At 37.3% G+C, this 27,175-nt stretch overlaps 1 protein-coding gene across 3 annotated transcripts in view; it reads left to right on the top strand.

Annotated features, from left to right (window-relative positions):
- Ankib1 (ankyrin repeat and IBR domain containing 1) overlaps nt 1-27,175 on the top strand; it is a 101,198-nt gene that overhangs the window by 42,073 nt on the left and 31,950 nt on the right. For all 3 annotated transcript variants that reach the window (XM_051177201.1, XM_051177198.1, XM_051177200.1), the window contains exons 5-9: nt 6,206-6,323; nt 17,287-17,495; nt 18,826-18,914; nt 23,201-23,345; nt 24,257-24,423. In XM_051177201.1, coding sequence (XP_051033158.1) covers nt 6,206-6,323; nt 17,287-17,495; nt 18,826-18,914; nt 23,201-23,345; nt 24,257-24,423 — 728 coding nt within the window. The remainder of the gene's footprint in view (nt 1-6,205; nt 6,324-17,286; nt 17,496-18,825; nt 18,915-23,200; nt 23,346-24,256; nt 24,424-27,175) is intronic.

Raw genomic sequence — 27,175 nt, 5'->3', positions numbered from 1 at the left:
TGTTGTTTCTCTGATTTTGTTCTCAGTCCATTTTCATTTGTATATAAGAGGGCTACTGGGTTGTTTGTTTGTTTGTTTTGCATTAATCTTATTTCTTGTCACTTCACTAAAGGTGTTTATCAGCTGTAGAAATCTGCTAGTAGAATTTTGGAGGTCACTTATATAAACTATCATATCACCTGCAAATGATGCTTTGACGCTTCCTTTCCAATTTGTATCTGCTTGATCTCCTTCAGTTGTCTTATTTGTCTAGCTAGAATTTTGAACACTATACTGTATAGATATGGAGAGAGAGGACAATCTTGTCTTGTTCCTGATTTTAGTGGAATCATTGAGTTTAATTTGATGTTGGCTATAGGCTTTCTGTAAACTGTCTTTTTTATGTTTAAGTATGTCCCTTGTATCATTTTTATCATGAAGGATGTTGGATCCAGTCAAAGGCTTTTTCAGCATCTAATGAAATGATCTTGTGGTTTTTCTTCTTTCAGTTTGGTTATATGGAAGATTACTTTTATTGATTGTCATATGGTGAACTATCCTTGCATCTCTGCGATGAAGTCTACTTACTTGATCATGGTGCATGATCTTTTTAATGTGGTCTTGGATTTGGCTTGAAAGTATTTTATAATTTTTGTGTCTATGACCTTAAGGGAAATTGATCTATAATTTTTTTTTTTTTGAATCATTGTGTAGATTGAGTATCAGTGTGACTGTGGCCTCATAAAACGAACTTGGCAATGTTCCATGTTCCTTTTGTTTCTGTTTTGTGGAATAATGTGACAAGTATTGGTATTATCTCTTCTTTGAAAGCCTGGTAGAATTCTGTGCTAAAACCATCTGGCTCTGGGCTTTTTTGGGCTGGGAGACTTCTAATGACTACTTCTATTTCCTTAGGTATTGCAGGTCTATTTATATTGTTTATCTAATCTTGGTACAACTTTGGTAAGCGGTGTCTATCAAAGTAATTATCCATTTCTTTTAGATTTTCCAGTTTTGTGGAATGTGGATTTTTATAATGTGACCTAGTGATTCTTTGGATTTCCTCAGTTTGTTAAGTTGGATATTCTGTCTGTGTATTTCAGTTAGTTTGGATAAGGATTTGTCTATCTTGTTAATTTTCCCGAAGACCAAACTGTTTGTCTCATTTATTTGTATTCTCTTTGTTTCTGTTTTATTGATTTCAGCCCTAAATTGATTATTTACTGCCATCTACTCTTGGGTGTGTTTGCTTCTTTTGGTTTTACAGCTTTCAGATATGTTGTTTAGTTGCTAGCATGAGATCTCTCCAATTTCTTTATATAGGCACTTAGTACTAGGAACTTTCATCTTGGAACTGCTTTCATTGTGTCCCATAAGTTTCATATGTTGTGCATTCATTTTCATTGAATTCTAGGAAGTCTTTAATTTCTGTATTTCTGTCTTGACATGTGTTTGTAGGATTTCTGTTGTTGAAATCCAATTTTAGTCCATCGTGGTCTGATAGCAGGGGTTATTTTACTTTGCTTGTGTCTGTTGAGACTTGCTTTGTAATTAATTATGTGCTTAATTTTGAAGATTCCATGAGGTATTGAGAAGACAGTATATTTTGTGAATATACCATTTTGAGTGAAATATTCTGTGAATATCTGTTAGGGCAATTTGATTTATAGTGTTAGCTCCATTATTCTCTGTTTATTGTTTCTCTGGATGATCTGTCCACTTATGAAAGTGGAGTATTGAAGTCTGCCACTATCAATATCTGAAGGTCAATGTGTATTTTAAGCTTTAGTAGCATTTCTTTAACAAGTGTGGGTACTCTTGCATTTGGGGCATAGATGTTATTGTTATGAACTGAAACATCTTGGTGGATTTTTCTTTTTTTCTTTTTTCTTTTTCCTTTTTTTCTTTTTTGATGGTATGAAGTTTTTTTCCCCATCTCTTTTGATTACTTTTGGTTGGAAGTGTACTTTTAGATATAAGAATGGGTCTACCAACTTGTTTCAGAGGTCCATTTGCTTAGAAAACCTTTTTCAACCCTTTACTCTGAGGTAATGTTTGTCTTTAATATTGAGGTGTGTTTTTTTTATATGCCGCAAAAGAATGGATCCTATTTTCATCCTGTTGGTCTGTGTCTTTTTATTGAGGAACTGAGTTCATTGATATTGAGAGATATCAGTGACCAATGATTGTTAGTACCATTTTGTTGGTGGTGGTGGTGGTGGTTGTAGTAGTAATGTAGTATGTGTGTTGTGTGTGTGTGTGTGTGTGTGTACTTTGGTTTTGCTAGTGTAAAATTATTTATTTCCTCTACCCCCTAAGTACTGGGATTCATTAATCCCATCACACTTGGCTGTAAACGTTTTTAAATTGTAACAATTTATTTGGAACATTTTTCCCAAAGTTGGGACATATAGTTTGTATATTTTGACTGGTTTCTTTACTAATGAATGTAACTGATTTAAATATTTTTTAAACTTTATATTTTAGCTAAGGTTTCTCTTCATTTTATGGTGTAGTGTATGACATGTCCTGTAAATTATGGCACATCTTAATTTAGTACAAGTTGCCTTAGTGCTATTCTAATAACAAGGTGATGAATCAGATGAGAGTCATTTTTGTTTGTTTTCCATCTACTTCTTATTCTCATCATCCAACAAAATTGTCTGCTTTGGCAGGCAGTATTTTAGGTGAGTAGAGCTCTCAGTGGATTGGCTGCCTGCTCTCTTGATTGTTTATATTCCAACAGAGAAACCTATATAAGAATTTAAAAATTAAATGAGCACATGATTTCCAAAGAGTGGTACCTACCATAAAAAAATGAAAACCATGATTTTTTTTTTTTTAACTCTAAAATACTGGTGATGTTTAGGCTTCTGTAAAATATGCATTATAAAATGTATGCATGCCTGCTTCTGAGTAAGTGAAGAGAAGGCTATAGATCCTTCTCCTGGTAGATTCTCACATGCTGGACATTATCTTAGCCAGATGATCTGACTAGCAGAACCAACTAACTTACTTTATAAGAGCAAAACTTCTTATGAGGCGGAAGTGTAGGCTATCCGAGGTATAAACACTTACACAAGAACTACTGCTTGAGAGAAGACGCTGGCTGAAGGACTCTGTGTGACTTTGTTCTCCTTTCTCAAGCTAACCTCAAGGATCAGCTAAAAAAAATATTATTATTAAAGGGAATAGAAGCTATCTCTTTTCTCCTCTAAGTCTCTTCCAGGTGTTGAATATATATATATACATGTGCATGAGAGTGTATGTATGTTCCTGTGTGTGCATGTGTGTGTATGTGTACAGATCCTCTGCTGCTGTGTTGGGTTGGGAGAACTCAGAGCATCAGGCCTGTGCACAAGTACCTCAGCGGGCTGAACATCTTTACAGTGAATGTGTTCACCTGTAACTGAGGTGGTTGGCTAGTTTCCTTTCTGAAATAAATAATAGAAAAATATTCTTTTCATGATTCCTTTATAGCATAGTCTTTCTGAAATAGTTTTTGAAAATAACTTACCATTTTTTAAAAATCCATTATCAAAATAGTAGTTTGTGTGTTAGGCTGTTGCTCATTTCCTCCATGGTTCTTTCATGGCAGTAATATACACACATTACAGAGGAGGTACTTTTATTCAAGGTTTTTTTTTTTAATTCAGTTTCTTTTTTTGTATCAGTTTTGACTTTCTTTGAAGGTTATTACTGGCTTGTAATCTGAAAATAGTAACAGTTTATCTTTGCAATAGGAAAGAGAAAGGCACCTTCATTTTAATCTTTGCCACAGAAGGGAGAACAAGTGTGCACTTGAGATGGAACAATGTATTGAAATGTCTCACATGACCTAATTACAGCTCTGCAGAGTTCCACAGAGAATGTGTTATATACTCATGAAGGCAGTATGCCTTTGTCCTTCCAGAACTCTTCCATTATTTCCCACTTCAGTTTAAAAATGCAAGCATTTAAGAACTTAATATATTTAGGCCTCTTTATATTATCCCTTAGCTGTCTGAAATCTAAACTCTGTATGTTGTCAGAATTGCAAGAAACGATAATTTTTGTTAATTATTTGTACTGTGGTGTATAGATTAATCTATAGAGTTGTGATTAAATTTGCAGTTTCCTCTCTACTTAGCTGATTTAACATAAAGGAAGTAAAATTATTAATAATCTAAAAGGGAACTTTTAAGAAACACATGTACAAAATACATAGTTGCCATCACTGGGAATACCTAATTCCTATTGCTAAGGCAGGGTGGAAACCCTTGGAATGCGTGGCTGAACTTGGAAAATGCTTTGAAGAAGCTGTGTGATAGATTTTATGTAACTTCTGGAACAAATTTTGCAGATTTAACTCTGAAAGGATATATTGTGTTTTTTGGGAAAAAGTATTTTATAATTAGCTTAACAACAAACTTTGGACACTTTTCTAATGATAATTAGGATTAAATTGCAGTGTTCATTTAATGCTGTCCCCCTTGGAACCCTGGGTTAAATTTCCATTTCCTTGTAGTTAATTTCATGGTGTAAATGTGCTTAACCTAAGTTTGCTCCTCAGTCTGCAGTGGGAAGAACTAGGCAGACTGCACATGCTGCCACTGTTAGTATCTCCTTAACATCCTAGTGACTGTTCTTTTTAAAGTTTATCGTTCTATTGCTTTCAGATAATCCTCATTATTTTATAGGATTACCTTAAAATTTTGCTCCTTGTATATTTTTATGTTGCCTTAATAATACATATTTTCTTTTTTGGGTTGCTTTGTTTATTTGTTTCCTTTGTTGAGGGAGGTGCTCTCTGTGTAGCCCTGGCTGTCCCAGAACTGTGTAGACCAGGCTGGCCTGGAACTCACTGAGATCTGATAGCCTCTGCCATCCAAGTGCTGGGATTAAAGGCATGTGCCACCACCACCTGACTCGCATATTTTATTTTCAATAGTTTTTATTTTTAACTCCTGAATTTTTGAAAGGTTGGGAAAATCATTTTAAATTAATGAGTGTTCTAACATATATGATTCCTATAACTGTTAATATATATTTTAGCTATTTGCATTTATTCTCATTTTCAAGTAACACTACAGATGACTGGTTTTGTTTACATTGGAATAGATTTCTACCATGGGTCAAAAGATGAATGTTCCAAAGGAAAGCTTGTGACATCAAGTTGTTAAGTTATGTAGTCTTATACATAAAATGAAGATTTTTCATCTAGTGACTCAGAAGACCAGCTTTCTAAAACCTTACCAACATTAAGTGTTACCTTGTTTTTCTAACCTTGACCAACTTAGTAGGTAAAAATTTGTACCTTTTTTAATGTTTATGTTTTACAACTTTTATCTATGGATTTTTAAATTTTTTTGTATGTTTAAAATAGTATAATTTTTTATTAATCTTGTTAGACTTTTATGTGATGAGTTCTACCAGTCTTTCTGAAACTAACATATTCATTACCTTCTATGTGACTATACTAGAAAACATCTAGAGATCAGGAAATGAATCCTATCACCTTTGTGAACAGGCCTACTCATATGTTATATAATGACTAATGAAGTGGTTATCTTTTTTTTTAAAAAATCAGGAGATTAGAAACAATATCAAATTGTAAATAACTTAATAAATCAACTGTAGTGAGTTAAGTTGTATTCCCAGAGCTCTCTGACAACTGATAGATGCTGCCAGAGGACATCCTCAGTAGTTTTTGTGTTCTGTGGATATTTTTTTCCCTTCCTAAATATTTGGGAAATCCTGCCTCTTTTGAAGTGTGATCTATAGTTCCCAGTTTACTACTAGAAGCTGGTTACTACTTAGTATTTAGTTCCTGAAGCCGTGTATAAGTGAATATGCATATATAAACACACTGCTAGCTCACATCAATCAGGAATAGACTAGATAAAACAATTAAAATAATGATTATTACTTAATGGTTATGTTTTTATTTCTGTAGCTTTTTGTATGTTATATGTCATATATCATAATATTATCCAGGATTGTAGTCCTGTAAAATACAGTGGAGTCCTATCATAATCCGTTGATATTGAGAATGATAAGGTCCATGCACCACGGCAGTCACTTTCTGGTCTAAAGTGGACCCCTGCAAGGATACAGTGAGACCCAAAGTAGTAGATCCAAAAAGAGTTCTTTCACATCTGCACTCAAACTGGAATGTTAAATGGTAGTCATGCGTACTTATTTTAGAATATATAGCCAATTTAGCACTGTTCTTTTCTTTCCAAAGCCGTATGAAGGATTAAGGCCTCAGGACCTTCGTAGATTAAAGGACATGCTTATTGTGGAGACTGCAGACATGCTCCAGGCACCTCTGTTTACTGCCGAAGCACTACTTCGAGCTCATGGTAAGGAGAAATGCCTTATGCCTATAACTTCAGAGTTAAGCATGGCTGTTTCTGGGTTTTAATATGAAATGGGTTTTATTTTGTTGGTTTGGTTTGGTTTGGTTTTTGGAGAAAAGGTTTCTCTGTATGGCTTTGGAGCCTGTCCTGGTACTAGCTCAGTAGACCAGGCTGTCCTTGAACTCACAGAGATCTGCCTGCCTCTACCTCCAGAGTGCTGGGATTAAAGGAATGCACCACCAACACCCAGCTGAAATGTTTTGGTTTTTTTTAATGAGCTAACATAGTTTTTGTGCACGTTGCTCTAACAGTCATCATCCTATAGTGCTTTACATATGATGCACGAAGTGGCTATACATCAAGGAGAAATTAGAAAACATTTTTTTGATTGAGCTACTGAGTAGTTTTTGTTGAAGTCATTCAAGTATCAAATTGTATGGTTCAATTGTGTTATCAGTTGTATTTATTCAAAAGTTGTTTCTGACCATGAAATGTACAAAATAAAATTAAGATTTGAAAATATAAGATTTTTATTTGTTTTTTATTTATTCACTTTGGTCTGGGTTTTTTTTTTTTTTTTTCGGTTTTTTGTTTGTTTGTTTTGTTTTGTTTTTTTAAAGATAGAATCAACTAAAAAATTTCCCCAAATGTTTCCTTTGTTCACTGATTCTTAGCACAGTCACTTTGGAAGTTGTTTCGTGCTGGGTTATACTCTCCTGGCATACTTGATATTTGCTCTTTTGTCTGGCTTTAAAGAACAGCACTTCCTGACTTTAAAATAATTTTTTAAAAGAAAGATATAAGGAGTCTTTCTTTCTCCCTCCAGCCAGCCAGCTCCCAAATAACAACACGGAGACTTACCATTTAGGAAAATTTGGCCTTCATTTATGCCTGTTTCTAACTAGCTCTTATAACTTGAATTAACCCATTTATATCAATCTATGTGCTGCCATGTTACATCACTTCTCCATCTAGCACCTCCTGTTTCCTCTCCGTGTCTGGCTGGCGACTCCAGCTTTCTTCTTCCCAGAGTTCTCTCTGTGCCCAGAAGTCCAGCCTATTCCTAAGTACCTCCGGCCTCTCTTCATCTTTGTTCTTTCATTCCAACTGATGACTTAAATTTAGACTTATTTTTCATCATTGTAGTACCCTGATCTGATCTTCAGTTTTGTTATTCAGGTTTCACCCAGTACTTATTTCGTGTCATTTAAAAATGCCAATCTGAGCCTGTCATTCCATGGATGAACACTTATCACTGGCTCCCCAGATTTTAAACCCACGTAGTCTTTGAAAGTAGACCTATGACACAGGTTTCTTCATCTGGGCTATTAGTCGCTCCAGTTCTTTTACCATATATCCCAATTTATCCTTAAAAAATCACCTTAGAATTTTTCTGTCATTGTATCTTTTGGGACCCTTCCTGTTTCAATTATATTCTAAACATATCACACACACACACACACACACACAATGGGAGATGTCATTCTGTATATGTTTCTCATACTGGTTACTGAATAAAGCACTGTTGGCCAATAGGAAAGGAAGATAGGTGGGACTAGGAGACAAGGAGGAAAGAGGAAGTAGATAGGAGGAGTCAGCTTGGAGAGACCGGGGAGACCAGACGCCTGCCTCATTCCCTGGTAAAGAGACCACATGGAAATACATAGAAATGGGTTAATAATTAAGACAGAGCTAGCCGATAAGAAACTATCACTTGGCCAACAGCATAATATCAAATACAGAGTCTCTGTGTGTTAATTGGGGCTGGCGCGGAGGCAGGACAAACCAGGCGGTGGGTGGAAAAACCGTACACCTTACACACACACACACACACACACACACACATCTTACGCCAGTGCTTCTCAATCTTGCCAAGCAGTCAGAAAGGTTGTGGTGAAGTTTCTGAGCCCATCCTAGAAGTGTCATAGATCATTCCTACATGTATTTTATTGGCCATATTATAGCCAGGCAGCACAACTACAACAGTTAACACTTTTGTAAATAGTCATTTTTGCCACAGATACCCATGTTCTTATAAGTAAACTCTAATTGAATGTCTCTTTTCAGCATTTTTCCATTCTGTGGTAACTCTGTTTTGTCTCACATCATGGACAGGCTGGCCAACAGATCACAGCCGTACTTCAGCAGCCGGAGTCCAGGCACATCCCACTGTGCCTGGCGCTGATAAACTGCTGAAACATTTGTTTTGTATTTCTCCTGTTAAAGCATTAGGGTCAGCATACGAGTTTTCTAATGGGCATCTCTTCTGCATTGTTTAGCTAGAATTACTGACATTTGATAATGAAATAAAATGTACAGAGAGCAGTTGTATTCAAGTGTAGAACAGTGCACATAGCTCCCCTCTATTACAGCTTCAGAGCTATAAACTTAACTGCGGAAGATCACAGTCTTGCTGACACTTTGCTTTTCATAGGAATATATGCTATCTGTTGTCAAATTTAGACCTAAGGTGATAAAATTGGCCTAAATTAAACAGAAGCACTAAATGTTTTATGATGTTTACTAAATAGTATTTAAATCTTCAAGACATGCTCTTAGACATTTTCGATAATAAAAGAAACACGTATTAAAAACATTTAGATTGGACTTATTGTATGAATGTGTTGCCTGTGTGGGTGTATGTGCACTACATGCAGGCCTGGCACTGTGGAGGTCAGGGAAGAGTGTCGGATCTCCTACCAGTGCAGTGACTGGTTGTTGTGAACCACCATATAGGTGCCAGTGTCCTCTGCAAAGACAGCAAGTGCTTCAAACTCCTGAACTTACGAGATTTAATGGGACCTGTTGAAAAAATAAAACTCCTAAAATAGTATAGTACTACCTTGCTTGAACTTAGAATAAATCCGTATCAACAGATTGCTCATAACCGCCTTGGCAGTTCATCATCTTCTCTGTTCAACAATGGCTGTCTTCACCCATGACTCTCCTCAGAGTAGATTTCTCCCTCCACAACACATCTGTATTATATATAGCACCTTTTTCAAAGCCAATCCAGAACATCAAGAATACCCTAAGTTCTTTGTGTTAAATTTGCAACCCTTCTCTTCCTGTGTACCTGGTACCTGGTTCCTTGTTCACTGGTACTCCTGATTTCTATGGACGGAAGCCGCAGACAACCAACTGACATCTCTTCTCCCTCAGGCCCTGGACCTTCTCATTACCAAATTGTCAGTTCCCTCCTTTTCTACTCGCACCACCTGGCCTGGGCCGGCCCTTGCCTCCATTTACAGCATGCAGTAGCCTTCTTCTAGTTCGTTTCTTTCCTTCACTCACAGCCTATCCAATTTTTGTTCTTCTCACTCTACTCAGAATATTCTTTTCAAATTTAGTTTATAACAGTTTACCTTTCATGCCCCCAAGCCCAGTTGCTAAACTGAAGACAAAAGGTGTTTGTTTGTTTGTTGTTGTCGTTGTTTTGTTTTTTTTCCCAGTATCCTTTAGTCCCATCTCATAGTGCTTAGTTGTGTTGACCTTCTTCAGCTGGGATGACCTTCCTAGTATTCCAACAGTGCCACGGTCCTTCCTACCACAGACCTCTGCACATGCTGTTCCCTCTACCTGCAGTGCCTTTCTCTGCCCTTTTCATCTGGTCAGCTCTCACTGACCCCTTCGGTGTATGTGCCATGCTGTTTCTCAGGGGCCACCCTGCCTTCCTTCCTGACAAGTGTCTGCCTTTAACCGTGGTGGATTTTTTTGTAAGTATGCTTAGTGATCTCCTTACTATAAGTTCCATGAAGAGAAGGATTGTGGGTGGTGAAGGTATTGTATATCTTCACTGCCTGACTTGAGGGACATGCAACAAATGTTTGTGAGCTATGGGGAATGTACAGCTCTGGGGCTGCAAAGATGTCTTGATTAACTGGGGAGCCAAGCTACCTAGGACAGCTCAGCCCTGGAGAGAAAGAAAGGTGTCCTGACTTATCGGGAAGCCAGGCTACCTGAAGCTGGGGTGCGACGGGAGATGGTCTCCCCACAGGATTATAGCAGTCCCCCACCTTTCCAAGAAAAAGACATTACAGCTAAGCTCTGTTCCCCTAAGGGAACATCCTAGCAGAGCTAACAGCTTCTTACTCCACCCAAGACATTACTTCTTCAGCTACCGTCTGCTAAAGGGAAAGCTCTGGCCAGAAGTTGTTACTTTTCTCTGCTGCAGCCTTGCTCAGCCCACGAAGGGAATTTCTCAGCAAGTTCTGTGCCAAGAGATTTATTTGGGAAGGAGGGGTCCAGGAAAGTGGCTGCCTCTGCCAGGATGGGAAAGGATAACCAGCAACTGAGCAGACAGAGAGACTTATATAGATAGATAGGGCTTCTTGGGGGCAGAGTTTTCCCAGGAGTGGTTTTTCTGCCCCGGGATTGCTCGGTTTCCTGCTCAGGGATTTGTTGGTTCTGTGTTTCAGTTAGTGAGGGGCAGAGATGGCTCTGATTTCAGGGTTTTAAGCTTGTTTCTTTCACTGGCCTTTTTTTAACCTTTTGGCTCTAATTTTAAGGCTAGGATGTATTTCTTTCACTGGCTCTGATTCTAGGAACAAAGTGTGTTTGGCATTGGTTTCAGAGTCAGGTTTATCCCACTCCCTTTGGTTTTTAGTTCAGAGATAAAGTGTTTCCTTCATTGTGACTCAGATTTCAGGTGCTGGTTGTGTTTCTTTAGCTAGCTCTGAGTTCAGAGTCAGGGTGCTCAGGGATTGGTTGGCTTCCTTCTCAGACTGATCAGGGATTGGTTGGTTTCGTGTTTAGGTTGGTTGGGAGAGAGTTGGCTCTGATGTCAGGGCCAAATTGGTTTTTTTGGTTGGTCCTTTTGCCCTACAGTTTTGCTAGATGACCAGTGACATAGAATCAAAGCAGATAATTGTACTGAGAAATATTTGTAGCAGGTTAACACCAAACTTGGCATATTTAATCTGTGAATGTGTTATAATACTGTTTCCTTTATTTTAAAAATGACATAATGGAGCCCTCCAGTGGCGCCATATACCTTTGAGGAGGGACAGGCGGATCTCTGAGTTAAGGCTAGTCTGGTCTACAGAGTAAATTCCAGGACTACAAAAAGAAACCCTGTCTCAAAAAAACAAAAACAAAAAACAAAAATAAAACAAAATTGCCAGGTGGTAAAGATGCATGCCTTTAATCCTAGCACTTGGTAGGCAGAGGCAGGCAGATCTCTGTGACTTCAAAGCCAGGCAGGTCTACAGAGTGAGTTCTAGGACAGCCAGGACAACACAGTGAAACACTGTCTCAGAAACCGAAGACATAATGGAACTATTTTAAAAGTCCTAATGTACAAGAAAATTATTTGATAGTAGTTAATATATTTTAAATGGGGATCAATTTTTATTATAGTTTCCTCATAATACATTTTAAACATTTTGAAGTTGTTTTGTTACCACTTTCAGTGACTACATCCAAGAAAATTGCTTGGTTGTACTTTAAAGTAAATTTGGAAAATAGTATTTTCCTTTACATTAATTAATTTTTGCTTACTTTAGTCTGAACAGAACATTTTAAGAGTTGTTAGTCCTTAGTTGCAGCATTGCTAATTTCTTTTGCTTCTCAGCACACACAGTTAAAAGGATCTAGTTGAAGTGGTTACAATTTTTCTAGATTTTGCTCAAGGTCACATAGGTAAATAAGTAATATATCTGGGATTTGAACTAATGGCCCATTTCAAAGATGGATTTTACACTGTGTACTATTGCTAACATTTTGGAGGGCAGCAATGAAAAAACTTTGAGGAACTGAATGGGGAATGTATTCCAGATGTGATGCTCAGAAGTAGCCTTTGGCGGTATTATTTTTAAATAGTAAGTTAAATTCATAGAAGTAAAAGTAGAAATGAACTTTTTTTACAATTGCTAATTTCACGATAAAAATAAGTTTGATGGCTTGTTCTTTTTTTCTTTGTAGTAATGTTTTTATGTCATTCTACAAGTAATGTTATTTGGAAAAAATTCAACACAGGAAAAATCACCATTATTTTCAACAATAATAAGGTTAATACACATATTGTTAATGATGTTTAAAAAATTAATATGTAATATAAAACTTTCATATTATTGAATACTAGCCTACATAATCTTCCAATTAGGTAACTATGACTCCACTGTTAATTGTGTATCCCTTTTTGCCTTTATAAGGAATGCTTTGAAATGTTGTACAAACAGGCACTTGGTGTTTTTTCAGTTGGGCAAGTATTAGTGTTCTCCATTTTCTGTTGCTCTCTGTAACGAGCTTTCTTATCAAACTATCTTTGCATCACCAGCCCCCAAATAACGATATGGAGGCTTCTTAGTAATTACAAAAGCTTGGCCTTTACTTTAGACTTGTCCCCAAGTGACTCTTACAACTTAATTAACCCATATTTTTTAATATATATTCTTGCACATGGCTTTTACCTTTACTCAATACGTAAGGCACGTCCGATTTTGTTGCAGGCTCCCAGATTCCTCCTCCTCTTCCTCTCTTTCCCTGGAAACCCTACCTATCCTCTCCTGCCTCACTATTGGCCATTCAGCTCTCTATTAAGCCAATCAGAAGGCATCTTAGAAACACATCTTTACAGTTTGCACAAATATTCTGCAACATCTCTCTAGTGTCTTCAGAATGTTATGATTTATGTTTTGTTCATTTATGGCTGCTATTTGTAGAGCTAGTCTGGTAGACACTACTTCCTTTTTCTCAGATACTGAACTCAGCCTATTGTTTTTAAAATATGTCTTGTGGGGTATCTTGTGATTTACAAGGCCAGTCAGATCATTTGTATCATGATAATTACACACACACATACATACACCCTTTGATCCAGTTTAATTTTATTGTGTAACACCCATTTGTAGTGGTCGTTGTTAGTGATGCTTTTCATTTTCTTGGATTAAGTATAAAAAAAAAAAAAATCAGGTACTAGTTTGTCCTTCCTTTGTCCTTTCATGTGTTGCTAACAGTGGTCTTGGAGAAAACCTAATGGGAAAATCATGTAGGCCTTAATTTAGACAAAAAAATAAAAAAATAAAATAAAGTAGTGCTATAATCAGAATTTTTTGTCAGGGCTGTCGGCTCCCACTAATAATGACACAGAGACTTGTTATTAATTATGAAAGCTTAGCCAATAGTTTAAGCTTGATTCTAACTAGCTCTTATAACTTAACCATTTTCTATTACTTTACTTTCTGCCTCGTGGCTTTATTACTTTATTTTCCTAGTGCCCATCTTGCTGGCTCTACATCTCATGGGGTCTTCCCCCACCTTCTTCCCAGTGTCCTCTCATCCCCTCCCCCACAAATCCTGCCTAGCTTTTGGCCATTCAGCTCTTTATTAAACCAGTCCGAGTAACCATCTTCACAGTGTACAAAAAGATTATTCCACAACATAGTACATCAATGAGTAGGTGGAAACTTTAATCCCAGGATTGTTTCTGGTACTTTAAATTCACTATTGGTTTGAACCAGATTTCTTTCCAGCTTAAAAGAAGTTTCCTTCTCTTGCTACCAAAAACTTTCTTTTAATAAACATCATTTTATTTTATGGGTCTTGCTGTTGCCAGTTGTACCTAGTAAAGCCTGTGTCTAACCTAAAGTCATGAAGATTTTGTCTGGAATTTTGAGGAGTTTGATTGACTGGTTTGCTAGTTGGTACCCTAGATGGTCTTAAACTTACCGCAGTTCTCCTGCTGCAGCCTCCCCAGCCTGGGGATCACAATTGTGTACCACCATGCCTGACTTGTCCTGGGCTTTCCTTATGCTTTATAGCTTCTCTTTTGACGTTACAGCTAATGATCAATCCTTGGACCCCATGTATGCTAGGTAAGACCTTTGCCACTAAGCTTCCTCCCCAGGTCCAGTTTTGTAATGAAATTTTAATTCACTTTTATAAGATATGGATTAAAATTACAGTCTTTGCACTGTAAAGGAGATTTCTCCTTTACTGAGAACTTTTCTGCTTCATTGCCTTCTTACCTAAAACTTGAGTTGACCATATGCATGGAGATTTCTTATTTTTTAAGTTAGCATACAAAGTAAGAAGTTTTACTGTGACGTTTTCATTCAGTATCTTGTTGATCCTCCTCCCTAACTCTCCCTCCCCATTCTCCTGCCACCCATAACTGCAGTTCCTGTAGTCCCCTTTCCTCCTTCTTGTCACTGTGTTCCAGTACCCTCCATGCTTCCTTAAAACCTTTTACCATACCCTTTCTATTTCATGACATACCCATATTTACAACCATAAAAATTAAAGGCTGGGACTCACATAGGAGAGATCATGCAGTATTTGTCTTTCTAAGTCAATATAATGTATTATATTATTAATATAATAATTACTTATTTTCCTGAAAATGTTGTAATTTCATTTCTCTTTACAGATGAATAAAATATCAATGTGCACATGTGCCACATTTTCATTGTGTCTTCGTTTGTTCATGTCCATTTAGGCTGATTCCATTCCCTTTGTGTCTGTGTGACCCAGAGTAGCAATAAATAGATGTGCAAGTGTCTCTGTGGTAGAGTATACAATCCTTTGAGTATGTTCTCAGAAGTGCTGGTGTATAGCTTTGTCTTATGTGGAAGTTTTATTTCCAGTTTTTGAGGAACTTACATACTGATTTAATAGCAGCTGAACCATCTAACACCCCAGCCAACAGTGTAGAAGCATCTCTAGCCTTCCACATTCTTGTCCTAACAGTCATAGTCTTACTCTTTAGTTACTCTGGGTAGGATGAGATGGAATCCCAGTGACTAACAGTGTTGAACATTTAAAAACTGTGTAATTGACCTTTGTGTTTGTTTTGAGAACTGGCAGTTGGAGAGTAGGATGGTGGTTAATTTTAGCAGTATGTATATGTACTAAAGATTTTCTCCTATTCTCAGGCTGTCTTTTCACTCTGCTAACAATCTCCTTTTAAGCTTTCTTTAAAAAGCCAAGAATCATTTTTCAATGTGCTGTACTTTTTTCAGTCTTAAGAAGAAATGCCAATACTGTTTGTCTCTTTGAACATACTGGTGTTATAAGTTACCTTTTGTAATACTCAACCACTTTCCTATTCCAAGGGTAAGATATAGTTGGTCTGTGCTTGTTTTCCTAATACTTCATTGTGAGTTTGGCATTATAATATGGTAAATAGTTTTTACCTGTGTCAGTTTAACTTGACTTGCAGTGTTCCCTTTGTCAAGTAGACTGACTGTTCCTGTTAAGAAAATTTGTGCATTTCCAAAGGACCTTGCGGGCATATCCCCCATGGAGGGATACTCCCTTAACCTAGAGACAGGAGAGAAGTCCTAGTCCCTACTTCAAATGACTTGACAGGTTTAGATGACCCCTCCTGGATGGCATCTCCCTACATGTGGAGTCAGGGGGGTGCATGTGGGGGGGGAGGGAAAAGGAGGGGAGGGAGAGGGAACTGGGATCGATAATGTAAAATTTAAAAAAAAAGGAAAAAAAAGAATAGTTGTGCATTTAACTTGAGTGTATACCAGTCATTATCATGTGATCACATAATGTAATGAACCACTACTGATAAACCATATCTGAAAGTTTTCTCTTTTTCTGAAATGTAAATCAGATTGCTTAGAAAGCATTAAGAGAGGCAGGTAACTTTTAAATTGCTTTTCCATATGAGTAGAACAAAGAAGAAGGGGACATAGTAACTGTGTGTAGGGTCCTATATACATTAAGGAAATGGCAGAAATTGTAGACACGGATTTCTGCTATAGTGGGCATAAGAAATGGGAAGAAGCAGAATAGAAAGGCCGCATCCTTCCATGGAAAGGTTTAATCAACTTTACTTTAATCAACTTTAAAGTTCTCAGAAGAACTTTAAAATTTATGTTAGTGTTGTGTGTGTGGTGGTGGGGGGGGGGGATTCTTTGTTGTTCATCTGTTGGTTAGTACCTATGGTGAGTCCATTAACCATTGCAGTTAATGCTAAAGTAAACATGACTGTTCAGGTATCACACTAGTGGGCTGACTTTGGTTCTTGTGAATAAGTGGATGACTGGATTATGTTGTTCTCTTGTACATTTGAGGGAGCACTTTTAACACAATTGACAGTGTATGATGGTGGACAGAACACATAGGAAGGCCCAGAGAGGGCTCAGGTCTCATTCTGAGGTTGGGTAAGTTAAGTGACTTCCCTGAGTCTTGGGTTCTTCACCTAAATAATTACTGAAGACTTTGTTGGGAGAAGTAAATTAAGTAAAATACATATTATATACGCAACCCCAAGCAAAATAATTGAATATTTTAGTTTTTTTTTTTTTTTAAACTGGATTTTTTTGTGCCTCTGGACTTTTTGGTTTTTCAAGACAGGGTTTCTCCATATTGCTTTGGAGCTTGTCCTGGAACTCACTCTGTAGACCAGGCTGGCCTCGAAATCACAGAGATCCGCCAGCGCCTCTGGACTTTTTAATAACATGTTTCCCTTAGCCATTTTATAATTGTTCACAAAAGGAAGATTATGTGTTATAGATTAAGTCAGATTTAAGCTCCCCTCATACAGATTTATACTTAATTCACTGGAACCTTACTTCTAACCCAGTTCCTAGGGAAGTTTGTGCTACTTTTCACACTCTTTACCAAATGACCTATATAATCATTTCACAGCTAGAGACCATTGTGAAGACAGTTGCACAATTATGAATTTTTAAAGTGGCTAAATTAAATCTCTACCAGAAGTTTTTAGTAAATTCTAAATGATGTGACCCATCTACTTAAAATATCAGTAGAAATTATTGGAAATTCTGAGCACATTCTTAGATATTACGATTTGTAATAGAAGTTTAAATTCTATTTTAAAATATTACTAACTTCAGTCTACGTAGACATGCCTTTGCAGTTACTGTTGTATATAAATTCTGTGTTTTTTAACATGTATCTTCTTCATTTATCCTGTTTCTGTTATTAATAGGTTTCAAAACATTGTAGTTCCTGGGTTTTGATAGACATCTGTTCTATTTTTCTGAAGATTGGGACAGGGAGAAATTACTTGAAGCTTGGATGTCCAACCCGGAGAATTGCTGCCAACGGTCTGGTGTGCAGATGCCAACTCCACCACCAAGTGGGTACAATGCCTGGGACACGCTTCCTTCCCCAAGAACTCCAAGGACTACGCGCTCTTCTGTCACCTCTCCAGATGAAATCAGCCTGTCTCCTGGGGACTTAGATACCAGTTTGGTATGGCTTATTGTACTTCCTATATTGTACTCCCTCTGCTTTTGGTCTTTCAACTTTGGAACTGTGTGATACTGTCCCATGGAGTGGCTGGCTGTGTTATTATAACTGAATGCTGTGCCTTGCTTTGAAGGGTCAGTTATTTTCTTGCTTTGGTAAATGTTTTTGTGATCTCTGAATTATAGGTTGAAAAGTAAAATATTTTCTTACTTCAAAACAACTTAGAAAAATCATGTGCTATATTTTTACCTAAAAGTATTCAGTGTATTTAAATGCAGCAAACTTGAAATGCTAAAACTTAGTTTGTAGTATGCATGCTTAACATAAAACATAGCTTTTAAAATAATTTTCTGAATGCTAATTTTGAAGCATTAGCAATATGTTTTTATGGTCATGCACTTGTCTACTAAAGCTTCTGAGTTGGCCATTCAGTGAGTTTCCTTAGTAAATGCTTCTCCTTTAACATGGAACAGTACTGCCTGTGTGTGAGTAAACAGCACACAGATGGTGTGCTGTGCAGGACATAAAGTTTCTTGAGTGGCTTACCCACTCAAAGTTTGTAATAAATATGAAAACACCCTGTGTCTTGTGTAGGGACCATTTGAACTTGGGTGCTCAACCCTGCCAGGCAAGTGCTGTACCCCTGAGCCACATTCCCTAGCCCAAGTTGCCAGTCTTAAAAGTTCTGAAGCGGTGTGTCAAAGCACAACGTTGTTCTGTTTCCTTGTTCCCACAGCAAGCATAGAGTGAAAGACACACGCTGAAGTGGCTGCTTTGTAGTGCCCACCCGTGTGACCTTGACCTGAGCAGACACTAATGAGTTTTTTCTTGTGTTTCCCTTTCCTGATGTGCACTGCTGATTAATAGCTAAACTTAGCTTGGTTTTTGCATTAAGACACTAAATGCCATAACCCATATGAAAAAAGGGCAGTCATGATATTTATTATTCAGTCCAAGCTAGGTAGGCACTCTTTACCGACTTTGTATGTTGGAGACATTTAATTTTTTTTTATTTCATTTTACATTCAAATCACAGTTTTCCCTCCCTCCCTTCCTCCTACAAGAAAGAGATTTAACTTTGTTTTTTTTGTTTTAGTTAGTATGTTTTGTTTTTCTAAACAGGGTTTCTCTGTGTACCTTTGTAGACCAGGCTGACCTCAAACTCACAGAGATGGGATTAAAGGCACGCACCACCACATCTGGCTCAAGACATTTAACTTTTAAGATGTATGATTACTGTATATTTTTTGTCGTTAAACTATTGAACAAAATGAACGTATTGCTTGTCTTCAGAGTATGACCCTGTTAAGTCACTTTTCTTGTACATCTCCAGTGTGACATTTGTATGTGCAGTATTTCTGTATTTGAAGATCCAGTGGACATGCCCTGTGGACATGATTTTTGTAGAGGATGTTGGGAGTCGTGAGTATATAAACAGCTTATTCATCTCTTACTACATGATAGCACCTTTGGTTTCGTGATCAAATTGCTTACAGTATTTAATAGTATGGATTATTTATATTGGTTTCTGAGTTATACTGCAACATAGTATGCTTTATTATAAGGAATATTTTTGTTTTTCCTCTTTGACATCAAAGAAAGTACATTTGTTTTTTACTTACATTACACATAATATAAATTTCAGATGTAACCTAAATATCAAGAATCAGCTTCTGTCTTATATCCGAACGATTTTTAGCATTTCTGATCTCTGAACTTTTTATTTATGTAATTTTTATTTTTGGCTTTTTGAGACAGGGTTTCACTGTATTGCTTTGGAACCTGTCCTGGAACTTGTTCTGTAGACCAGGCTGGCCTTGAACTCACAGAGATCCTCCTGCCTCTGCTTCCCCAGTGCTGGGATTAAAGGTGTGTGCCACCAATGCCAGGAGGTCTCTGAACTTTTTAAAGCAAATAGATAGCGCTGAAAATCTGTAAGAATGCAAATATTTGAAATCCTTTCTTGTTATTCTGAAGTCAACTGCCTATGTTAAAGATTGGGTGTGTATTACAATGGAAATTTTATTTTGCTTTTCATGACCTTCTCTCATTTCCTCTTTATTACCTTTCTTAGATGTCTACATTCTCATTATGTGTTAACTTTATAGTCGAACTTTTTGAGATAGCTTTTGAAACAAATCCATATAAATGAGGAATACAGTATCTTAGTGTCTCAAGTCACAAAATTATTTGATGATTGAAGCAAAGTATGTCATAAGTATCTAAGAAAATCTTTCATATTTTTTCATGGAATATTTATACCAGTGTAGGGCTCTGGGGAGCATTGCATGGATGAGAAAGCAAAGGCCTGAAAGGTTTTCTTCATTTGTTTTCGGTTTTAGATTTCCTTGTTTTACACTTTTGCTGTGGTGCAGTTGAAATATTGTCAATCTGTACATTTAAACTAAATCAGTTCATAAATGGAGACATAGCTATACACCATGAAATAATCACCACAGTCAAGATAATGAGTAACTCTGTTAGCTTCCCCAATTTACTCTTTGGGGTAGAGAAATAGCTTGTAAGTAAAGTGGTTGCCCAAGCATGGGAAACCAAGCTCCATCCCTAGAACACACACAGAATCATCAGGCATAGTAACATGCACTTATGTAGTCCCATTGCTGTAGAGGTAGAAAGTCTGAACCCTTGGGCTCCTTGGCCAGAAAGTCTAGCCTTAACTTTAAATCAGCACTCTAGTTCCATGGCAGTGGGAGACTATCTCAAAGGAGGTGTTTCTAGGATGACACCAGAGGTCATCTGACCTACACGCACACATACACAAGCACACATGTGCTCCCACACTTATGTGTGCCTGCACACAAACGTACATGCATTGAAAACATAATGTTTCTCCTGAACACCTCTTCTGCCTCTCTTGTCACACCCCTTCCCCTTCCCCTGCCTCTGTATACTGGTTTTATTTGTTGTACTTTTATATTTTCTGCAACAGTGTGAACCAAGACTTCATTTGGAGGGAAGAAACTACTTTTTGAAAAGTCAGAATAAATCAGTATACCTGGTTTTGTTTTAGATTTTAAAGATAGACTAGACAATCTTACTGTCCCAGTTCCCTCTCCCTTCCACCCTCCCATACCATCCTAACCCTGAATCCACTCCCCAGGGAGAGTACGGCCTCCCATGGAGGATCCTCAAAGTCTTTCATGTCATTTGAGGCAAGACCTAGGCCCTCTCCCCTGTATCTAGGCTGAGAGAGTATACCTCATAGGGAATGGGCTCCCAAAGCCTATTTGTACACAGAGGCCCCATGGATTGCTCAGGCCCTGCAACTGACATCCACGTTCAGGTGGCCTGGTTAGATCCTATGCTGGTCCCCAGCTGTCAGACTAGGGTCCCTGAGCTCCCACCTGCTCAGGTCAGCTGTTTCTGTGGGTTTCTCCAACTTGGTCTTGACCCCTTTCCTCATCACTCCTCCCTGTCTACAACTAGATTCCAGGAGTTCAGCTCAATGTTTAGCTGTGGGTGTCTGCTTCTGCTTCCATCAACTACTAGATGAAGGCTTTAGGATGGCATTTAAAATAGTCATCTATCTCATTATCGAGGAAGGGCGTTTAAGGTAGCCTTTCCACTATTACTAAGATTCTTAGTTGGGGTCATCATTGTGGATCCCTAGACATTTCCTTAGTGTGAGGTTTCTTGGTATGTCAATGATGGTATCTTTCAAGGTATCTCTTTCCTTGCTCTCCTTATCTGTTCCTCCCCCCAACTTGACCGACCTTCCTGATCCCTCATGCTCTATACTCCCTTCCCCTATTCCCATCCTCTTTCTCCTCCCTCACTCCCTCTCCTCCCCATGTGCTCCCAATTTGCTCTGGAGCTCTTGTCCCTTTCTTCAGGGGATCATCTATATGTCTCTCTTAGTTTTCTCCTTGTTTCCTACCTTCTCTGGGGTTGTAGATTGTAGGCTGGTATTCCTTTACTCTATGTCTAATATCCATTTAGGAGTGAGTACATACACATACCATGCTTGTCTTTCAGTGTCTGGGTTACCTCACCCAGAATGGTTTCTTCTAGTTCCATCCATTTGCCTATGAATTTCAAGATTGCATTTTTCCCTCCGCTAAAGTGTACTCCATTGTGTAAATGTACCACATTTTCTTTATCCATTCTTCAGTTGTGGGGCATCTAGGTTGCTTCCAGGTTCTGACTATTACAAATAATGCTGCTATGAACATAGTTGAACAGATGTCCTTGTTGTATGAATGTGCATCCTTTGGGTATATGCTTAAGAGTGGAATTGCTAGATCTTGAGGTAGACTAATTCCCATTTTCCTGAGGAACCGCCATACTGATTTCCAAAGTGGCTGTACAACTTTGCACTCCCAATAGCAATGGAGGAGTGTTCTCCTTTCTCCACATCTTCTCCATCATAAACTGCCTTTGGTGTTTTTGATTTTAGCCATTCTGGTATCTCAGAGTTGTTTTGATTTGCATTTCCTGATGGATAAGGATGTTCAGCACTTTCTTAAGTGTTTTTCAGCCATTTTAGATTCCTCTATTGAGAATTCTTTATTTCTGCACCCCACTTTTTAATTGGATTATTTGGTGTTTTGGTGACTAGATTCTTGAGTTATTTGTGTATTTTGGAGATCAGCACTCTGTTAGATGTGGGGTTGGTGACGATCTTTTCCCATTCTGTGGATTGCTGTTTTATCTTGTTGACTGTGTCCTTTGCCTTACAGAAGCTTCTCAGTTTCAGGATTTATTGTCAATCTCAGTGTCTGTGCTAATGGCCTTATGTTAAGGAAGCAGTCTCCTGTACTAATTTGTTCAAGGGTACCTCCTACTTTCTCTTCTAAGGTTCATCATGGCTGAATTTATGTAAAAGTCTTTGATGCATTTGGACTTAGGTTTTGTGCATGGTGATAGATGTGGATCTATCTGCACAGCATCCAATTATTGCCAGCACCATTTGTTGAAGATGCTTTCTTTTTTCCATTGTATAATTTTAGCTTCGTTGTCAAAAATCGGGTGTTAATAGGTGTGTGTATTAATATCAGGGTCTTCTATTTGATTCCATTGGTCTACGTGTCTGTTTTTGTGCCAGTACCAAGCTGCTTTCGGGACTATAGCTCTATAACAGAGCTTGAAGTCAGGGATGGTGATGCCTCTGGAAATTCTTTTATTGTACAGGGTTGTACAGGTTGGCTATCCTGGGTCTTTGGTTTTTTTCCATGTAAAGTTGAATATTGTCCTCTTAAGGTCTGTGAAGAAATGTGCTGGGATTTTGATGGGGATTGAATTGAATCTATAGATTGCTTTTGGCAAGATTGCCATTTTTACTATGTTGAGCCTACCTATCCAAGAGCATGGGAGATCTTTCCATTTTCTGATATCCTCTTTAATTTCTTTCTTTAAAGACTTGAAGTTGATAATCCGTGTTTTATTGGTGTGCTTTGTTATTTGGCTTGATTGCAATTGGTCTGGGTTTTTTAGTTTTTTGATAGAGGTTTTCACTCTTTAATGTAGTACAAACTTGAAGGCCTCTGTCGAGCCTCAGCCTTTTAAGTGCACAGTTACTGTGTGCAGCTCTAGCATAGAGTGAGGACTGGGTAAGAAATGCAGTTCCTGGTGCATGTTAAGCATGTACCATTGCACTGTAGAGAAAATTCATCAAAAAGAAAAAAGTTGTTAGGATGTACAAAAGCTTCCATTCTCTCCCATGTTTCTGTCCGTTGATATTTTAACAGGTTTTTAAATCTGAAAATTCAAGAAGGTGAAGCTCATAATATTTTCTGCCCTGCATATGAGTGCTTTCAACTTGTGCCTGTAGATATTATAGAAAGCGTAGTTTCTAAGGAGATGGACAAACGCTACCTACAGTTCGATATTAAGGTGTGGTACCAATTTATTAAGCCTGTATTTTATTTTTATAATTTATATTCCAGAAAAGTGCATATGTGAACAGTAATATTAATTAAAACTTTGAGCCAAAGCAGAATTTTATAAGTATAAAGGGCCAAATGAAAGTTAACCCCTCACACACAAAAGAGCTGTCCCTTTTTTATAACTGTGTTGAAAATAATGTTTAAAGTACATAGTACCTACTCTTTCCCCAACAATATTTTGTGTTCCTGAGAGGAACATTTAGAAAAAAAAAATTTAACTTGGAAATTAATAACGTCTTATTCCAAATAATATTTAATACAATAAAGTATAATTTTTGTCTTTTTCCCTATTTTCATTTAGGAGTTAATGGGAAACATGCAAACTACTTTTTGTGTATGTAACTTAAAACTTCTAGTTCAATTACTTTATATAGATTTTTCTTACTCTAGATGCTATTATGTAACCTTAAAAAAATTATGTCCTACCTCTTTTATGTAAAAAATATTATAATACTGATTTTTATATATTTCTCAAGATGACATTTAGAAACTTAGTATTAAAATATAGCACACATTTCTGCTTGCATGTAATCAAAAAAGTAGCACACTATGCAACAAACCATTCATATATTAAACACTTTTTTATGCAGATAGTTACATTTTTACTTTATTATCATTTACCTAGTTTTTAGATTAAAGAAATCCTTCTTTGGAAATCCTTCTGTCACTAAGTTAAACGCCACAATTTTGCTTCTGAAGTATTTTGGGTACTGTTTTTAGTATTTCTTTTAAAGCTGAACTCTTATGTTTGATTTCATTCTTTTACTTGCTTTGAGTCACTGTGGACATACACTCTGTTTAGAATTTGCAGCTAAAATAGTTTCCTTTGTTTTTCTTCTTACTATGATTTTCAAACAGGCCTTTGTTGAAAATAATCCTGCCATTAAATGGTGTCCTACTGCAGGCTGTGAAAGAGCAGTCAGACTGACAAAACAGGGGTCAAATCCCTCTGGAACTGACACCCTCAGCTTCCCCTTGCTAAGAGCCCCTGCTGTGGACTGCGGCAAAGGACACCTCTTCTGCTGGTTAGTATAAAACAGGCCAGAGCTGCCACACCCTGTGCTGGTAGTTTGTAAAAACTTTGAACCTTAAATTGGATATATAAAATGCAGTGTTCTTGATACTGTCCTTAATAGTTTCGTTCATTCTTAGTATATATTTTATATAAAATGCAGTGTACTTGATACTATTCCTAGTAATACTTAATCATAACTATCATGGGCTTGATGTTTGCACCATGCCAAGTCTTTTTAATGTGATTATATGTTTTTACCCAATGCTGTGAATTGGATGCTGTTACATCCACATTATCCATAAGGAAATTCAGTCCTAGAGACATTTCTTGATGTTCTACAACTAATGTGGCAGAAGTGAAGGCGGGAACCCACTGTCGCTTCCAGAGCCCATTTACTTAATCTACAACGAAAAATTGATGATCGTGGACTGGAAAATGTTCATAGTTTCATCTCTTCACAAACTATAAGTCTTTGACAACCATTGTACGCCAAGGGTGGTTAGAGTTACCAAGCAGTCTTTTCCAGATTTCCATCCTGGACTTAAACATGTCTGTTTTTTAAGAGAGGCTCTCCCAAAATGAGTTCTCAGGTGACTGTAAGGTGTGATCCTTGTTAAGAACTTAGAACTGTACATAGCTTCGATTTTACTTAGTTTCTAGTGCTTCTTAAGTGCTGAATAAGGTTGAGCTGATAATTAATACAGCAAAGAATACAGTAACTCATCATGCTCATTTAATTTTATGTTTGTCAGTAATCAGCATTCTTATTTATTCCAAGTAGATGCAATTAGTGGTTTTATTTAATTTGGTGATGAGAAAAAGATTCTGCCTTTTATCTATTTTCAGAATATCACATATTGTGTAAATATATGTGTTAGTTTTTTTAATTAATTTATTTGTATGTATGTATTATGTATGTATATGGATATCTGAGTGTCAAAGAGCACATGTAAGGTCAGAGGACAGGTCTTCCCTTGCACCTTCTGAGTTTCAGGCATCAAATTTAGGTTGTCAGACTTGGGAGCAAGTGCCTTTACCTACTGAGCTTAAACACTTGAAATTTTAAGATAAAAGCTCTAGTCTTCAAGTTGTGGTCTGATGATAGCACTGCTAACTGTAACAAGGCACAGTAACAGAGCTGCCCCTACCAGCAGGTCAGAGTCAGCAAATTACTATGTAGACCTAATTTCAATAGTGAGATTTTATTGGAACACAGCTGTACCCTTTCTTTCCTGCAGGTTTATTTATGTATTGTCTGTGTTGTCTGTTTTGGAACTGTAACAGCAGGTTTGAACTATTGCCACAAAGACCACTGGTACACAGTTCTTTAAAATAGTTACTGTTTCACCCTTTACAGAAAAAGTTTGCTTACTAGAGTTTGGATATAGTAATTAAAACAATACCATATTACTGCTTTTCTGGTTAAATCAGACTGAACAAGTTAACATACCAACAATATTCTATTCATGTGCCTTAAAGGTAATTGTTCAAAATATTTTAAAGAAATTCTTTTAATCTTTACATGTTGACATTTTTTTATTATTTAGTGTGTTACTGACTCTACCTCACCAATACAAAACATGAAGTGGAACTATAGCATAAAAATTAGATAATAAATGCAAATGAGCATTATTTTCCACAGATGAATAGAATTTAGATGGATGTCAACCAGTTTTACTGAAAACTATGAGTATTAAATAATAAAGGATTTTATTTTTCTCTAAGTCACTATGAGATCTCTTGAGAAAATTAAGCTCTTATCCACAAGGGCACCCATTATATCCCTCCTATGCTGCTAGGATGGTACCAATTGTACTCCATTCCTGGGAAAATTTAGAAAACTTATCTCATAAATTATTTTGTGTGGCCTTTGGTTCAGTTGAAGAATCCTGGCTAAAAGATGCTGGATTGTATAGTGCAATCACTACAAGGAAGGAAATCAAATTAAATGCCTAGAAAACATTTAAATACAGTATTTTCTGGGAGATCACAAAGGTAAAGTTTTGAGGGGGTAAAATGACTAACTTTACCCAAAGCTCTGTGGTTTCTATGGCCTTGCTTTTACTAGATTTGTCTTTGTACCATGCAGTTGGAACATTTACCTCCTTGTATTCTTCTACATTCTTTTTTTGAGACAAGGTTTCTCTATGTAGCTTTGGAGCCTGTCCTGGAACTAGCTCTTGTAGAATAGGCTGGTCTCGAACTCACAGAGATCCGCCTGCCTCTGCCTCCCAAGTACTGGGATTAAAGACATGTGCTATCAATGCCTAGCATCTATATTCTCTTTTTATGCTCCATGTAATAAGCTTGTTTTGATCTAGAATAAATAGATCTTTTTGAGGGTAAGTCATACTTTAAAACCACACACACACACACACACACACACACACACACACACACACACACACACACACACACACACGGCTATAAATGGTAAATTTGCCCACATTTAGAAAACTGTACTGGTTTGGGTTTTTGTTTTGTTTTGTTTTTCTGTTGCCCAAAAATATCAGGCTGGTAATGACCAAGATCCACTGGAGATGGCATGCTGAGATCTCAGGCTCTGGTTTGAATTACATCCCAGTCTGGGATCTGTGAAAGGCCACACGGATTTAGGTCACATTTGACAGTCATTTGCTCTCTCTTATGCAGAAGGACAGCAGAGAACTTCACATATTGAAACATCATTTTCTAGACATAGGCCTGAGGGGAAGGGACTTGAATGAAATGAAATTAGATTTTATGAAGGAGGAACTCAAAGT

Source organism: Phodopus roborovskii, unplaced genomic scaffold, assembly GCF_943737965.1.
Source record: "Phodopus roborovskii unplaced genomic scaffold, PHOROB, whole genome shotgun sequence".
Lineage (NCBI taxonomy): Eukaryota > Metazoa > Chordata > Mammalia > Rodentia > Cricetidae > Phodopus > Phodopus roborovskii.
The sequence above is the reverse complement of the archived record's forward strand: the minus strand, read 5'-3'. Positions and strand labels throughout refer to the sequence as shown.